Source organism: Diachasma alloeum, unplaced genomic scaffold (assembly GCF_001412515.2).
Source record: "Diachasma alloeum isolate Michigan unplaced genomic scaffold, Dall2.0 Dall_scaffold_00214, whole genome shotgun sequence".
Taxonomy (NCBI): Eukaryota; Metazoa; Arthropoda; class Insecta; order Hymenoptera; family Braconidae; genus Diachasma; species Diachasma alloeum.
In genome coordinates, this window is record NW_021680379.1 from 559,007 (window position 1) to 577,032 (window position 18,026).

General features: G+C 34.9%; 1 protein-coding gene across 1 annotated transcript in view; it reads right to left on the reverse strand.

Moving 5' to 3' along the window:
* Nucleotides 1-1,798: 1,798 nt before the first annotated feature.
* LOC107037143 overlaps nt 1,799-18,026 on the reverse strand; it is a 16,982-nt gene continuing 754 nt past the window's right edge. The window contains exons 2-11 of the mRNA XM_015255532.1: nt 17,494-17,758; nt 14,863-15,179; nt 13,140-13,510; nt 9,648-9,894; nt 8,881-9,010; nt 8,421-8,559; nt 6,755-7,344; nt 4,195-4,540; nt 3,873-4,064; nt 1,799-2,127 (exon numbers count right to left, since the gene is read on the reverse strand). Of these exons, the coding sequence (XP_015111018.1) occupies nt 2,030-2,127; nt 3,873-4,064; nt 4,195-4,540; nt 6,755-7,344; nt 8,421-8,559; nt 8,881-9,010; nt 9,648-9,894; nt 13,140-13,510; nt 14,863-15,179; nt 17,494-17,751 (2,688 nt within the window). The 5' untranslated portion in view covers nt 17,752-17,758 and the 3' untranslated portion in view covers nt 1,799-2,029. The remainder of the gene's footprint in view (nt 2,128-3,872; nt 4,065-4,194; nt 4,541-6,754; nt 7,345-8,420; nt 8,560-8,880; nt 9,011-9,647; nt 9,895-13,139; nt 13,511-14,862; nt 15,180-17,493; nt 17,759-18,026) is intronic.

Consider the following 18,026-nt stretch of genomic DNA (forward strand, 5'->3'; position numbering starts at 1 on the left):
GCGATGTAAAATAACGATAAAAAAAAATTAAATTGCGTGAGAAATTTTTTTAAAAAATCATGAATATTCAGCGCCATTAAAATTACATTTTGCACAGAATTATTATTTTTTCAAGCATCTGTTATTATTTGTTATTTGTCATAAATATGTAATTCAAATTGTTTAAACTTTGGGAAACCTTATTTTTTTAGGCTTGAAAATCGATTTCTGGGAAAATTCTAAATATTAATAAATTTGTTACGATTCCGGACAAATGATTTTTGTGGTGAAAAATTGATTGCTTACAAATTGATATCATTGGCTTCCGGATGGATGCCGCGTTTGGTTTCAGCGTTGCGCCGACGTTTCGCAAACATTGCAGTAACAGGNTCATCGAGAGTGGTGACTTTTCTTACAAATAAGGAATTCGTTCATTGTGACGCGTTGTGGACAGTCTCAAACAAACTCTTAAACTCTTAAAATTCAACTGTCAAAATTTATTAAAATATCAACGAGTAGAAGAAAGTGTTTCCGTGAAAGTATCCATAATAGCCTTTAGCACGACTAATTGCTGGTGAGGAAATTACGGATTTACCCAGGGATCTACAGATACATCGATTAATTTATAAAAAACAGACCGAATTGTGAGTAACAAAATTTGTAAACCCAAATTTGAATCCTTCAGATCATTCCAGGGGTAGGAATTTTAACTACATAGATTTCTGGAAAATCACGCTTATGTTTTTGTAAACCGAATAGTTATTCAAAATATATTTAAATTCAAATTTGATTCCCATTACAACTCCAAATTTCTTAGTAATTAGTCTCAACTCAAACCCTATCCCTAAACCAAACCCTTTTCCTTTATATTTTAGGAAAAGGTAAAAGTATAAAACTTTGCGTCGTCCAATAATTATAAAATCTAATAATTTTAGCTTTGATTTTAATGTGACAATTAAAACATGTCCTTTCGATGCTAAAATCTTTCTCCGGACATAACTTTGGCACAGACTGCCCTATAGATTTAACCATTTTCAATCATTAAATTTTGTGAATTAAATTGCGTCATGCAAAAGGTTCCGAGTTCAAATCCCGGCCGGGTAGAATGGTGCGATCTAACTATTTAAACTCTTGATCATCATCGTAATATACCCTAACCGGGTCGAAGCGATGTAAAATAACGATAAAAAAAAATTAAATTGCGTGAGAAATTTTTTTAAAAAATCATGAATATTCAGCGCCATTAAAATTACATTTTGCACAGAATTATTATTTTTTCAAGCATCTGTTATTATTTGTTATTTGTCATAAATATGTAATTCAAATTGTTTAAACTTTGGGAAACCTTATTTTTTTAGGCTTGAAAATCGATTTCTGGGAAAATTCTAAATATTAATAAATTTGTTACGATTCCGGACAAATGATTTTTGTGGTGAAAAATTGATTGCTTACAAATTGATATCATTGGCTTCCGGATGGATGCCGCGTTTGGTTTCAGCGTTGCGCCGACGTTTCGCAAACATTGCAGTAACAGGACTATGAGCTCCAATTCTGAGCTTCGATGTCTGGGGGTAGCCCTTGTATTGTTTACAAATTATTCTCAAAAATGCTCGTAATTTTCAAAAATTGCAATTTTTAAATTATTTTATCAGTCTTCCTCTAAAACTTTCTAATTTTTTTTCAAATTGTTCACATGTTTTTTAACGGTTCAATATCGAAATTAAAATTTCGACCTGCAAATTTTAAATAAAAAAATCATTGTAAAATGTCCGGAAACTTAGAGTCAAATGAGGCTCAAATGAAAGCTCTGATGTTCGACTATAAAAGTAGAAAAGTATTTCGCGGGAGAAAAAATAGCTAAAGTACTTGGATATCCTTAACACATAGCTATAGAGTATATGTAACGATACAGCAGTTATATCGCAGTGCACCCATTTAAGTACTAGCCAAGCTCGACGCTTCTCAGCTTAGATGACAGCCGAAGCTGCATACTAACTGTGTAATCATTGCTGTCGGTAAGTGTAGTAACTTTTCAGGACCATTTGTGTTGTCATCTGGCTCGAATGATTCCTAAGAGGGGAACCAGAACCCAGTAAATTCCGCCTATGAATTGAATTGCAGCCGTTAATTGGAGACAAATGAGAGGACCTGAAAAGCGAGAAGAACAATTCAGTTAAGAAGTTTTTAAAGGGATATGCAAATTTAATTCTTGGGTGATTTTTACATAAAATTTATTTATCAAATTCATTTAATTAGCAAGAATCTAATCTAATCCAATCTAACCGGTCAGATTGAATTTAACTACTGATTCCGCGAGAAACGAGACACGAGACGAGACCCTTATATTTTCTGAACTTTGTTTCCTGATCCACATCTTTTCCGACTTATTTTTTCCATGTGGGATGAGACGAGGTATGATGAGTCGAGATGAGACGAGAGGAGAGACTACGGGAAAATCTTTCGACTCTCGAATTTTATGAATTTTATGAATTTTATGAATTTTTTCTTGAATATAAACCTTAATAAGCTCTATTCACTAACACCAATTGAAATTTAATTTTTCATACAGATTCAAAAAAATGAATATTCTTCCAAAAATCAATTTTTCAACGATAACACAAAAAATTGTCATCAAAATAGAATTAGTCACGGCTCCAAAAATTGATAACAATACCCTGTGGATTCTATCAGAAAATAATGGTGGTCGCAAATCGAAATGATACGCAAAATTTTGATGACATTTCAAGTGATGATAGTACATGACATGAAAAAATTGAAGAAGAGAATAGTAAAGTAAGAATTGAAAAAAAGAAAACTCATTCGGAAGCAAATTGCTAATTTATTAGCAACAATTACTATATTCAGTTATAAAACTAGGCGGGACGCGCGTTTCGCACGCGCTATACTAGCCAGGTTGCATGACGTCAATATATGTCGTCATTTTTTTAATTCTAATTCCCCGGATTTTCACGTTCTATAACAGCAAATACATTCTGAAATGGTACATGAATAGTTTCATTCATTTGACCAATAGTTATAGAAAAATCCAAACCAAGCTGAGTTTACAATAAACATAATGAAATTCAATTTTTGGATAAAAACTTCCATTTGTTAAGGAAAATTAACGTTAATCAAATAATTCAGAGGTTAATTTCAAAGTCATTTAATATATTTTCACCTGGGCATAAAATATCTCTCCAGATTTGAACAGAAACCGAACAAATCTCGTCGTTAGAAGGAGAAACATGCAAATTTGCAAAACGTGACATGTTAAAATCGCTATACTACCGCTTATAACAATTGATCTAGTGGATGGAATAGATAAAATGGGGTCTCAATTTCAAGAACTCGATGAGACCTTGAAATCGACATATGATATATCCCCGCTGGTCAAGTCTAAAGCCTACATAAATGGCAAAAACAGTCATTTCCGAGGTGTGACATAACGTGAAAAATGGAATCAATCTACAATAACTTACTGAAATTTGAATTAAATTAGATTCATCATATACCATTTTGAAGAGTAGTGAATGCTCTTCAATATGATACATAGCTATCCCTGCCTAGTCCATTTAGAAGCATCGAAAACTCCACCTAAACTTGATTTTACAAGTGAAACATGCAAATTCAATTTTCGACTAAAACGCTCATAAGTTGATGAAAAATTGGCGCAATTGGGCAAATCATGTATGATTTTAAAGCTTTCAATTGCGTACATTAAATGTATGGTTCGTGAAAAAGGAAGAAGGACTTGAGCATAGAAATCAAAGGAAAAACCTTGGTTACGGACACTGAGTTTTCTAAATGCCAAAAATGCCAATATCCACTTGCTGAACAGTTTGGGAAGACTGAGAAAACAATTGGAAATTTTTCTGATTGTTTTGGTCGCTTACTTTTAATGAAGGAAAATCCTAAGATACTCAGCCCAACGATACTAGATAACATGATATGTGATTTTTTCACTGATTGACTCCCCATGGCATCGAATAATGCTGACTCGAGGCATACCGAAGTACCACCTACACTCACTCCTCCAAGAAATGCTACGGTGACATAAATTGGAAAAGCTACTTCAGTACATAAGGCTGCAACATAAAATAAAGTCCAACTCTATTACTGTTTACAATTTTCAGAAACAAGATGAATAAACCGGACGGTGATGATTGAGAAAAGGTAGGATGAAATATGGAAATAAAATTGAAGATGATAATTTACCTAGAAGTGTTAAGCTTCCGAGCCAGGATGCACTCCCGAAACAAAAACTCCTCCACCTGGCAGTGCTGGGTTGCCAATAGGACGCCACATTTGGAATGAAAGTCCCCAATCCAGCTGCAACAGATGTAGTCACTCCTTCCGTCAAACTAGCTGATCCTAATTGCACTGTCGCTAACGATGGAAGTAGAATCCAGAGAAAAAGACCTCCAGCTTTACAGCCAATGCAAGCAACTGCTCCCACCCAGAATTTCCCTGACTTGAAAACTTGACACTTTTGTCTGAACCCTGAGAAAACATTCACTCGGTGATTCAAAACGCTGAAAATCTCTCGATCTTCTTCGGGATCCTGGAACAGACATTCCTCTTCAATATTGCTTTTTCTTTTGCCGGAAGCGTCTGTTCAAGGTGATTTATTTGCAGAATACCTCAGAATTGTAGGCGAGGAAATTGTAAATTTGGATGAGAACATTTTTCGTGGCTCTTAACTTGAGTTTTTAAAAGAATTTAGCAAACTGCCTCAGATTAAAAAATATTCATTAAAAACAAACTTCAATATAAAAGAACTCCTCTTTTCGCACCAATTTACTGTTGATGTGATGAAAGGGCCGAGTGAGTTCACTAATGATACGTTAGTGTGGAAAAATCCATGGATAGGTACGTAAGCACGAGTGGACTAAGATGGATATCCTTAATATTTCTTTCTCATCATGCTCATATCTCATCGAGGGGCTGGTCACTTAGGACATCACTGGACCACACGATTGGAAATCAAGGAAGAAATCACTGGAAATCAAGTGATTTCCATTTCTGGTAGTCATTTCTAATGACTTCTGGAAATCCTCAGAAATCAGTAGAAATCATAAAGAAATCAAGTGATTTAAGAAATAATTAGAAATCATCGATGAAGGCGAACCCCAAATTTTTTATTCGAACCCGTTTTGATACGATCCCGTCTGATCCTCATGACCTTCTTATGCACATTTATTTAATTCTTGCTATTCTATTCATAAGGCCCTTCTAAAATTTTTGGTTCCCCGAATCTTACCCATATGCGATGATCGGTACCTGCCGATCATTGCATATGGGTATGATTCGGAGAACTTGAATTAACTTGATGATTTCTTGAAATTAAGAAATCAAATTCAAATCAAAATCTACTGATCAAATCTGATATTATAGATTCATCAAATTTTTTTTTTAGTTTTGATGATTTTCTTGAAATTAATTTCAAGAAATCATCAAAACTCTGATGAGTTTCTGAGTTTTCTGAGTTTCCACTAAACATCTACTTAAAATCATAGAAATCACGAAAACATAAGAGAAATCATGATTTCGAATTCTCATTAAGAAATCACGAAAATCATTCAAGAAATCCCAGAAAATTATCTCATTTGAGAAAACACTGAGCCATACCCGATTGAGGAGCGACCAGCCCCTCGTATTTCATTGAGTCGTACATGAAATGCGATAACTTTTTCTTAATGATCAATATACGGTGACAGGACTAATTACCACCTAGTAATTTGATCTCAACACGTCAATTCATCACACAGACATCTGAACACAAATAAATTGAACACAAAACCTGTTCAACACAGAACAAATTTAACACTAATTAAAAGACACACAAATTTATTACTAAACCCGCTTAATTCCAATCATTCTCGTTCTATACAAAAACAACCTTATGAGAGATCAGTCCGAGGTCAACTTTCTTTCCCTCTTGTTTTCTCTGTCTGGGGTCAGACATCAAACATACAAAAAATAAATTCTCCAAGTAATAATAACAACCCAGAGAATCGATATTTATAGCCTCCACTTATAATATGAAGAAAAGCCGAGGTAATCGAATATTTGGCAATCAATTTATAATCAGCGCACTGGGGACAGTATAGATTTAGCCATGCGGTCTTCAAAATGCCGCTCCAGTTTGTTTCGAGTCACAGCGGGAAAATGTAGGAAGAGACGTTCTTGGGAAGAAAAGGAGAAGATATCGTAGGATGCTAGGCCGAAGAAAGTGGTGGCCAGCTTCAGTGAAGAGATTGATATTATAGATTATATACACAGAATTACACATAATATTAAATTGTTAACAATAATACGGCTTAGGAATGTTATGTGATGAGGATTAGATGTGAGTTATTGACTTTAGTGAATTTTCTATCGTTAAATAACCTGCGATGACGTGCAATTGTGTGTACAAATATCCAATGAATAATTTAATTTGTTAAATAGGTTTTGTGTTCAATTTATTTGTGTTCAGTTGCCTGTGTGATGAATTGTAGTATGTTCAATTGTCGTGTTCAAATGTCTATGTTTATTAGTCATAGAACCCGATATACCTCTCCTAGTTTATAATAAGTCTCATATTTTTTGTGAATTACAAATATGAGAAGAAGTAAAAAGTATTCCCTCTATTAGTCTTACTTATGCAATTGAGAAATGTAAAAATCCTCTAGACCATGTGTACTTTCCTTTCTTCCTCGCCTTTCACTTCTTTCAATGTCAAATATTCATTATTTTAATCAAATTGCTGAAACCCAATGGAAAAAATATTTACTTGAAAATTGTAGACATCATTTCCATCCCGAGATATACTTGACGGAGCCCCTTCAGTTCTGCTTTCTCCATTGAACATATTCCTAGAACTATTATCCTGGCTATTTCCTTCAGTTCTGCTAGGAACCACTCTATCAGTCAACTCATTGTCCTCATCACTGATCAGAAGAGTATAAGGACTCGTCCGAGAATGAATGATTGGCGATCGCAAAGCCAATGTTCCCATTGCCGCTGGGATGAAGCAGCAAGCCATTAGAAGCAATCCACTCTGGGGAGTTGATCTAGAGAACAATGCGAGGGCAAACCCAGGAGCAAAAACAAATCCCAGAGAAGTCGCCACTTCTTTCAGAGTCAAAGCCAATCTCAAGTGAGTACGAAAGTTTCTTCGGAGAACGTTTTCCGTCTGAACGAGGATAAAACTTCCTCCAATTCCCATTACAGCCCCGGCGCTTGAACTTGCTAGGTAAGCACCCACTCCACCTGTTGCCAAGTAGCCTGAGGCTAGAACACCAATTGATAGAAGGCAAACTCCAATAAAGCCAACGAGCCGAGGTACTGTGGCTAGGTGTACTATTACGCGGGACCATGGATCTAAAATTATTAAAAAGTATCTCTCTATGTTATAAAAATCCAAATCGACTTCTGGTGATAAAAAATTTGGTACTCGAAATTAAGGGTCAGGAGGGTCAGAATAAGGGTCACGAGGGTCACCAGAATCATAATCAAGGTCACGAGGTTCAAAATAAGGGTCATGAAGGTCAAAACAAAAGCCACAAAGATATTATAAGAAAAATTCACCGCGGGAAAAAAAAATTTTCGTTTTTTGAGAAAAAAAAATTGATAAATACCATTTTCCGTGCGATTTTTCCTCATGAATCTGATTTTGTAGGTCATAATTGTCTGCTGCTACTCAAAAGTAGAGACTCGAATTTTTTTGATTCGAAAAATCAACCCAACAAAAATCCCCAATGTATTGTTTTTCGGAATAGTTTTTTGAATAGAATCTGAAATTTATCTGCACAACCACTCCCTCTCGTTGCTACGCAACAAAACAGTCGGGAAATATTCGATAATTCTCGAGATCTCGTGGTATTACTACTGATTATTTTTCCCAATCGGATTTTGGCCAAGCAGAGTGCAGTGGACAACATCAAGAAGTGAATTGGGGAAGATTTGAACAAATTATATTAATGGCATAACCCAATTTCCATAGACTGTCAAATATAAGATTCTATCTGAAATGAGCCGAGAAAATTAAGAGCTACTGCGAAATGTTCAGGTAAAAAAAATGAAGAACTACTGCGAAATATTGAAAAGCTAGGAGGAAATATCCGAAATAAAACTGTCGGCCAGACTCAAATGCTGCGCTCTATTTGGTCGAAATCCGATTGGTAAAATAATCAAACAAGTATTAAGATTCGATGAAATATTCAGGGAATACGAAGGAATATATGATCGATTGGGGCCCTCATTAGATCGAAACATAAAGTCTCATGTTTGGAGCCCTCAGAATCAACTATTGAAGGATACAGTTTAATGAGTGACGACATATTCCGCATCGCTAATGGATTGTTTCATTGGCACTGTTAAAAAGCACTGAGCGTTTGATTAAAAAAATAATTCGTCCGTTTTACTACATTTTCCTCTCAGTGTAGAAATAAACTTACCAGCTAGGCATAAGAATGCTGTGAAGAGAATAGGAGTGAGTCCAATTTCATGTTGCCACGAATCCAATCCATATGCTGAATCAAGTGCTAAATCCCCGAGGACTACTCCATACATTGATGTTATGGTTGGCACTGTCATCTAGTTTCAAAGTACATGAGTCATTGGAAGAAATCTGCCTCGAATGTTGAAAAAATTTGATGAGCAACGATTTTATTGCTGAGTAGTTACAACGAACCAACGCGTGTCCGGCAAATGAATCGCCAACACCAAAATTTTTTTTTTTAATATTTACATGTGATTGGAACTCAAAGGTCAAACAATATTTTGATTTTTTGAACCTTTTCGGAGATTCTGAGATACTTTTACACTGCAATTGGTCCAAGATTTTGAGTTAGAAATGTACAATCTCCCAATGCAATTATTCGATATTTTTCTTCGCATTTGATCGTTTATTTTTACCTGAATGACCATTGAGCCAGCGAGTACAATCCAAGAATACCCGCCATCAGGTAATGTTGGCCCCAATTCTGGCACAGAACTGATGACTTCATCCAGGCGAAGACGCCCGGCGTATGCCATTCTTCGAAAACTAAATTGCAAAACTTCTTAAAACAGTCAATATCTTTATCACACCGAATGGATTCCCATGTAGAAATGTAACTAAAGGCCAGCCATTGTCCGACACCTCAACAAGGCAAGTGTATCTAATCACCTGAAGAGTGCAAACAGCTTGATAGCTTGATGATAAGGTATAAAGATAATTCAAAAGCTATATTTACCCAGGTAAAATTATCTTTTCGAGATTCTCATTTTTATTTTTATTCAATTTTCCTCATAAAATAAATTTTCTCGATGAATAAACGCAGAGAACACATTTTTACATATTTTGCGGTGGCGAGTCGATTTAATATATATTTTTTTATCCAGTTTTATGTATAATGTGACGTGATCAAGCACCGGGCAGTGAATTATTAAATAATCGAGTTTTAATGACTACTTTACAAGTACTTTTCTATCATGATTACCCACATGATTAATTTCTTCATTCAGCTGAGTAGCTCGGACTCTTCTTCTTCTATTAACACATGCTCAATACTCACTTTCACTTGTTGCTGTTCGCCCATTAGAATAATTATTAAAAACCATAAAATAAGCATTAATAATAATTAAGTATTTTTTAAACTCTTGAAGAAGAGAGAAGATAATCGAGAGAACTACAAATTTAAGTTTCATTCTCTCGAGCCTCTGCAGTTGCTATTGAGGTATATCTTACGCGTTTGTTCACTGAGTCTATTACTGGTCCAAGCTTTTTCTTCAGCTCTTCACGCTGAACGTACATTAGAGCGCAGACGAGCGCTACTAGGACTAATGAGAGGATCACAACTGCCGCTGCCGTTGCTGAGCTTCCGGTTGCTAAACCCAGTTTTGCGATGCAATTCTTGGTCTCTTGGAAGGCAATCTGTTTATTATGTTCTGCAATACATAGGAACGATTCAATTATTTGTATGTGAAGTATTCCATGCCAAGTGAGTCAACAACTGACCCTCACCCTTTTGGAAATTGATCTCGATTTTTTCTACGATTGGGGTGCTAGAAAAACTATTTCTCTATTTTTTTCAGGTTTTTTCGACAGCTCATTGCAGAGAAATGATTTTTGTTTGTTTTTTCGTTTTTTTTTCAATAACTCGGGTTGTATTCAGCCAATTTCAATTTACGACGGCTCAAAATTTTCCATTTTTTTGCCATCCATAAGATGATTTTGGGTATTTTTTTCAACCCCTAGGAATTCATAAATTTGAAAAACTCGAATTTTAAAAATTAGCCACCTTTTATTTTTTTCATTTTTTTGTTTCCAAATGGAAGTTTGTAATCGTTCAAAATTAAATTTCCAAATTTCTGTGTCAGGGTAACTAAATATGGTCTAAAAAGTCTAAATATGCGATTTTTAGATGGTGTCTGTATGTATGTATGTATGTGTGTACTTTTTTTTCAATTTTTTTCGCAATTTTCTTTATAGGAGCTTGATCAAATTTCATGAGATTTTCCGTGGATATAGACGTTAATAGTCTCTATTCATTGACAACAATTAAAGTTGAATTATTCATAGTTTGTGAAATTTTTGTTTTTAATTTATTGAATGTATCAATCTTTCAGGATTATTTACAGCGATAGTTACATGCAATTTGTTGAAAATTTAATATATCATATCTCTGGTTGTACGCTCTAAATTTGAATTTCACATTTTTGGATGAAGTCGTTGATTATCTTGAGATGTTCTGGCGTAGTTGAGGTCAGGAACGCAGCTATGGAGTAAGGTTTCTGGAGTTTTAGACTCCTGAGTTTACTTTCTAGTACTTCTCTTTCCTTTTTATACTGTGGACATTGCCAGATTACATGATTTATGTCCTGCTCTGGAGCTCCACAGCTGCATCCCGGGTCCTCAACGACACCTATTCTCTGAAGAGATTTGTTCAGGTGATAATGGTTAGATCTGGCTCAGTTGACCCATACAATGTGTTTTCTGGGGAGTTTAAGTTTTTTAAACCAGGGATTGGTATTGTCTTTCCAGTAATTTCTGAAATATTCTTGCGGTTTAGGGTTAATTTCGGATTCAGCCTGGGCTTACTAGCGTCTTGTGTATTCTAGTAGCCTTCAGCACGGACGAAAAAATTTAATAGAAAAACCTATCGAATTCGTTAGAAAATTCTATTGAATTTCTATTGAACTGTTCTATTAGTTTTTGGCCGATTCTATTAAAATGTTCAACAGAAAATATTCAGTAGAAAAAGTCAATAGAATTCAATTTTTCTGTATAACTTATTCTATTGAGATATTTTCTATAGAATTTCCTCGGCTCAAATTTTCTAAGTTTTTCCATTTGATTTTCTTGATGAGAAGAAAAGAAAAATAGAATGAAAAAAAAATTAGAAAATTTGAGTCGAGCAAATTCTATAGAAAATATATAGGAAAAGGATAAGTTATATTTTTTCAACCCTTCAACTGAAGATAGACAGTGTGAGAGAAATTTTCATAAATCAGTGGTTAAATGGTGAATAGCGATTAGGACATTTCACTCTACTATCAGTTGCCTAAAAATATCTCTGAATTGAAAGCAAAAACGGAAATAACGCTCTCGTACCGAAACCCGTGATTGTGGACCAAATACCCGTGGTCGTGAGTACTGTTACTTTCCCCTTCATCTCAATACATTTCCCCCTGATAAACTCCTCCCCCCAACGGTGAGCCCGCACATAGTCTTTTTGTCCCTTAATACCGAACCCATTGGAATGATGTATTTTCTTTGAGTGCTTGATTTTTACCCCTAGACATGGATCACTTCTCCCCTTTTATTTTTTCAAGCACACAAGAATCGCCCCCCGATTAGCGTGTACGAATTGTAGCCTGGCCTTACCTACTTCCCTAGATAACTGATAAAAGGCAATTGAAGAGTCTTGTAAATCTCGTGTAAATAGTACGGATTTTATAATATATCAGATATTAATTTAAATCAAGTAGAATCATTGTCCCTATTATTTGATTACCTTGATCCCTCATTTCAGGTCCTAATATTAGATTATATCAATTCCCCAACATAAAATAATCCCAGCCCCAGGTAAATATAATTCTATATTAATTATAATATATTGAATAAAACCCCCGGTTACATTTTTCTTTCATAGAGAAGAGTAAGAGCTCCATTAAAATTCCCTCTTCTCCATTACATTCAGAGATATGCCACACGTATGAACAAAATGACATAGAAAATCCTAGCGCATTCGAGAGGTAGTCAGTTAAAAATTCTGTCATAATTTTCTTTCGATTTTCATGAAAAAATTCTGTAGTTTCTTCACGCGTTTTGTTACAATACAAACAATGCAGCCTAGATTTACGTTTTTCTACGCATTTACCATTTAGAGATTTTCTCAACATAAATTCTGCGCAGGAAATAGAAGCCGAAAACCTTAGAATATTTATCTCGAGGAGTTTCCATTGAAAAAAATGTTAATAGAATGATTTTGTTTCACTTTTTGAATCTTTTTGGAATTTGAAGAACGTGCGCAGAAACTGTACAATTATCAATAAAAATGGGCAGAAAACGACTAGGATTCCAATCGAAGTTCTTCGTGAATGCGTCACTCACTCACGGAATCACGGCGCCACTCTGGCATGAAATCATTCCGAAATCACGGGAAATCGCCGAAACACTGAAATCAACTGATTTCAGCTCTCGGAAATCATTTTCGAAATCATCCCCGAAATCACATGAAATCGTGTGAAATTAATGAAATCACCGAAATCAGTGGCACACTGGCGTAGTATGAACCGTGCAAGTAATTTGTGATTTTGATATGGACACGCCTACCCACGATGATAATAAAATGCCGTACTCACTGCCATATTAAAATGGTAAAATGGACCGCTTTTCATCGTCACTGATTTTCATAATTTGACACAACCCGTTGTGCCCCACCTCTATCATTTATTAACTTTATTTTTCTGAAATCATCGATTTCGAATTAATAAAATCATTCGAATCATGAAATCACCTCCTGTGACGCTCGAAATCAACGAAATAATTTTTTCAGAAATCACTGAAAACACCCGAAATCTACTTGATTTCGAAATCATGGTGTCACTCAATTATTGAATGAGTAGCGCTTCGTATTGAATTTCTCTATTCGAATTGTTAATCAATGATATATTGAAATATTACTTACTATCTTTGCATTTCAAATCATTCCGATTCCTCACAAAGATCTGAGTTTTTTTCATCCACTTGATAAACGGATTAAGCTTACACGAGCACTCAAATGGATTACCCAACAGATCGATTGTCACAGTTTGATTGTGCTTTGCAAATGTGTCTAAGGTCTTCATGTCCCGATCTAGTACCCTAGTGAATTTGTTCCGTTGAAGATCCAAAAATCTCAATTTGTGCAGGCATGAGAGGTTGAAGTGCAATGCAGTCAGTGAATTATCTCCCAAGTGAAGATCTAGGAGATTCGGTAGATCACAGAAGACATTCGGATCGCGGAATTCAGAGATTTCATTTTGCTCCAGATGAAGCTTTATCAGCTGAGATAAATTACTGCAAAAGGAAACTTATGAGTAACTGACAAGTGTATCTAGGGTGAACTGACCAGTGCTCGAACCCGTCCAGTGATCAGACTAATTTACATAATTATCGTGTAACAAATATTTGACACCACGGTATGTGACTGTTATCCTCTAAAAACCAATATAATTTCCATAAATTCAATGAGACATTGTCAAATGTTCCCTTATTCAATTTATTATTGAACCTTCTTCATTCGTAACTGGGTGTTTTCGCCAATTATTGGTAAGGTTTTGTACCATCAAAAATTTAATTTGACGAAGCTTCTTATATGGCTTTCTTATCATTCAAAAGGCCTCAAAAAAATTTATGAAATTTTTTTTTTCAAATTTTATTACACCCACAAGCTTAATTTTTAAATTTTGTGGGTTTTTGACAAAATTTGGGGTCTCAGCAGAGATCAACTTTTTTTCGCGTTTTCAATATGTATTTCCGACGGAAATTTTCCGCTCTTTCGATTGAGCATGGCGCCAATTAGCTCACATCGTCGGAAATGCTTCAAAATCGCAAAAAAAACTAGAAAATTGTGCGTGGAACCCTTCCTCCACCGCGATTCAAGATTTTTTTCTTTCCTTACTCAAAGTGACTATTTTTGCTAACCATTAAAAAATTAGACTGGGAGTCGAATCCGTTCTATCCAAAAATAATGTTTTTCACATTTCGTTTTAAAATTTTTTTCCAATTTCTCATTTTTTTATTTTTTTATTCCAAAATTCATTATTTATGGTTCATAAATGGTCGATAAATAATAAATTTTGAAATGAAAAAATTAAAAAAAGAACAAGTGGGAAAAAGAAAAAAACGAAATTTGAAAAAGAAATTTTTTGGACAGAAAGAATCCGAGTCCCAATCTGATTTTTTAATATGTTTCTTAAAAATAATCTCTTTGGATAAAGAAATGAAAAAATATCCAATCGAGGTGGGGGAAGGGGCTACCACACATAATTATTCACTTTTTTGGCGATTTTAAAGAACTTTCGATAATGTGAGCTAATTGGCATCATGCTCAATCGAAAGAATGGAAAATTTCCGTCCGAAATACTCATTGAAAACAGAAAAAAAATTACGCGTGCTGAAATGCGATTTTTTTTTGAAAAAATCACAAAATTCCAAAATTAACTTTGTGGGCGTAATAAAATTTGAAAAAAAAAATTTTTAGGCCTTTTGAATGATAAGAAAGCCATGTGGAACCTCAACAAAATTAAATTTTTGAAAAGACAAAACTATACCAATTGGCGAAAATACCCAACTGGTCTTTGAAGACCCTTATTGTTTTGAGCACCGATCGATTTACCCAATCTTGCACTTAATAATCGCTCATTTACCTATTAACGAATATATTGTGCAGTGTTTCAGCTAGATCCCTGGGAGGTCCATCCTCGAAGGCATCAGTCAAATGCAATTCCAGGAGGGACTCGAAATTGGAGAATACGCGTGGATGATCACTTTGGGACTCTATAGATAATTCATTGAAATCTAAACTGAGTCTTTGCACATTCTTCACATGGTGATAAGCTTTTCCACTTATTTCTTGAATTAGGTTGCTCGACATGTCGATAACTCTCAAACTTGGTATCCTATCTAATGTACCGAAAATATTCCATGGAAGCTTTTTCAATGTATTGCCCGTGAAAATTAATACCTGAAATCAATGGACATGCTCAAATTTTAAAAAGAAATTCGTACGGAACATTGTTTGGTGAACTTTCTTCATTCGTTTGAAAATTTCTCGAGCCAAGTGTTTGGTACTTGATGCAAGAAGTTTGTGTCGTTCAATCAAGTATTTTGAAAGCCTTGAATTTCAAATGTTCGTGTTATAAATTCACTAAACGAGTTCACTATTAAAAGATGATTGAAATTTTAGCGGCTGTTTAAAAGTAATTTCATATTATTCAACAGCAGAATGATGAGAATTCCCCAAGCTACTTGAATTTCCAATCAAAGGACGAAATATTCAGTAATATATTTACCTGAATTCTCATGATTTCTATCAATTTGTATGGAGCAATTGTGCTAAAAATGATTAGTTTTCACTAATTCAATGGCAGAATTCCTTAAAATTTCGATTATGAACTCTTACTTAATAAAAATGTTCCAGGAATGTACCACAAATTTTAGGCAAAGAGTTTTAACAGTATAGGGGAGAATGGGGCAATATGGACACAATATTTAAATAATGAGTTGAGTTGGATCAAATGGGAGCACGTTTAAATATTTTCCGTCAAAAAAACGTCGTCATAAAAACTCGGTTTTTTTAACTTTTGCGATTACAACGTTTGTCATAAAAAACTCTTTCAAAAACAACTTCTGTACAAATAACTTTGTTAAAAACCCGAATATTTTTTTGTGTTTTTCCGTTTTAATTTCTATTCGGAGAGATTGGGCTGTATTGACATTATCTCCTGTAGACATGTGGAACTGTTATCAGGCTGTAGTCGAGGAGTTGCCTCGTACCAACAATGGCGTTGAAGCCTGGCATCGTCCATTTAGTAGTCAAGTGAGGATTTCACATGCATCTATTGGTAAATTTATCAATTGTCTCAGGGATGAGCAAGGAATAACCGAGGTTTTGCTCAAGCAGTTGAGTGCAGGTCGTGACATCGCGTCTCGTAAACGCAAGCGTTATGTTGCTAATGATGAACGTTTGAGTGCTGTTGTTCATAATTACGCTAATCGTTCGTACATGAAATATTTGCAAGGCATTGCTCTGAATATCACCCTTTAATTGCATAATTTTTTTTTTGTCTACTACTCATTTATTTTGTTAATAAAGTTTCGTTCAATTTCATTGATAGTTGTTGGTTTTTTTCTTTCATCATTGATTATTTTTCAGGTGGTTTTTCGAGTTGTTTTTTTATGGAATTTTTTATGAGAGAAGTTGTTTTTGGGTTGGGTTTATTAAACGAAGGTTTTTTTAACCAATTTTTTTGACGTAAAGCTGTTTTGACGGAGTGTTTTTGACGGAAAATATTTAGACATGGACCCAACTAAACATGGTTCAAAAAGTTCGAATATGTGATTTTTAGAAGGTGTCTCTACGTATGTTGCAAGTATGTATGTAGATAGGTATGTATGTCTCTGGGCTTGTTGTCAATTTTTTTCGCAATTTTCTTTATACGTTAAAAATTTAAAAGTTTTTGTCACGTTTTTTGAAGTTCAGGTTGTTCAAATGTTTTTTTCTTTAAGTTTTCTTCATAACCAAGTTGTTTTGACCAAGTTTTGTTGGCGAAGTTTTTTTAACGGAAGTTCTTTAGACATGAACCGCCTCCCCTATATCTATACACTAATAGACTGATTCATTCATTCCAAACGAGATTCGTTAACTATTAACGAATGGTAGAGTTGAATCTGACCAAATGAATATTCGCTAATAGTTAACGAATGGTTCACTTGAAACGTGAAAATAGAGTCAAACAAGGCCCCTCAAGTGTGCATTTGCTAAGAATGTACTACACCCTTTCGGCCAAAATTCACTTATTTTTCATTTTTCTGGCAAATTATTGATCAGATCGACGTGAAATAATATACCGTTTTTGCGTTTTATCATTATTGACTGACTCACGAAGTTTCATGGTAGTGCAATAATTTTCCTGCATTTTTTCTAAAGTTTTGTGAATTTCCGCAAAGTTTTAGAAAAAACGAAGGAAAATGATTGTACGATCATGAAATTTCGTGTCATTAAGCAATGATAAAACGCAAAAACGGTATATTTTTTCACATCAATCCGATTAACAATTTACCAGAAAAATTAAAAAAACATTAATTTTGGCGAAACAAGTGTAATACATTCTTAACTACTAACGAATGAACATTTGGTGAGACCAGATAGACCCTCGTCTCCAACCAAATCCATTCATTAACAATAACTAATCCTTTCTACCAGTGTACCGCTCTTGACTTGCGAAAAATTTTTCACCTTGCAGAACCACAGACTTTTCCCTCTCCTCCGAATTTACCTGAGTTTTATTAGGTAAACTTTCCAAGGGCTTCACATCCGTAAAATTGGAGGAGGTGCAATTAACGACGTACTGATGTCTTCCCTCATAACAAATCCTCGAGCAGAAACACCTATTCTGAAAAGCAGGACCACACTCCAGTCTCGCAGAGTCTGAGGTTTCCAAGCTGTGCCAATTTCTGTCATCGCAGTCCTCGGAATCATCAGCGGCACTGAGGACTAGAAATCCCAGTGCGAGCCACACACGCCGCATTTCCATTCTGCAACTTTGCATGAAAAAAAAAAGGTGCATGAACCCCAACGTTCAGAATCACAAACCGGTTTCTCAGCACGTTTGCTTATCTCGTGAGCTCACTATCGGCCCCATGAATTATTATTGAGACGTTTACAGATGATTTCATTACTTCGGTGACAAATTGACAGCCCAGAAAAATTTTTTTCTTCAAAAATTAAATGAAATATGAACATATACATAAGAAAACACACAACACATAAGAAAAAACTCAAACTTTCGTATTGTTGCCGGGGGGGGGG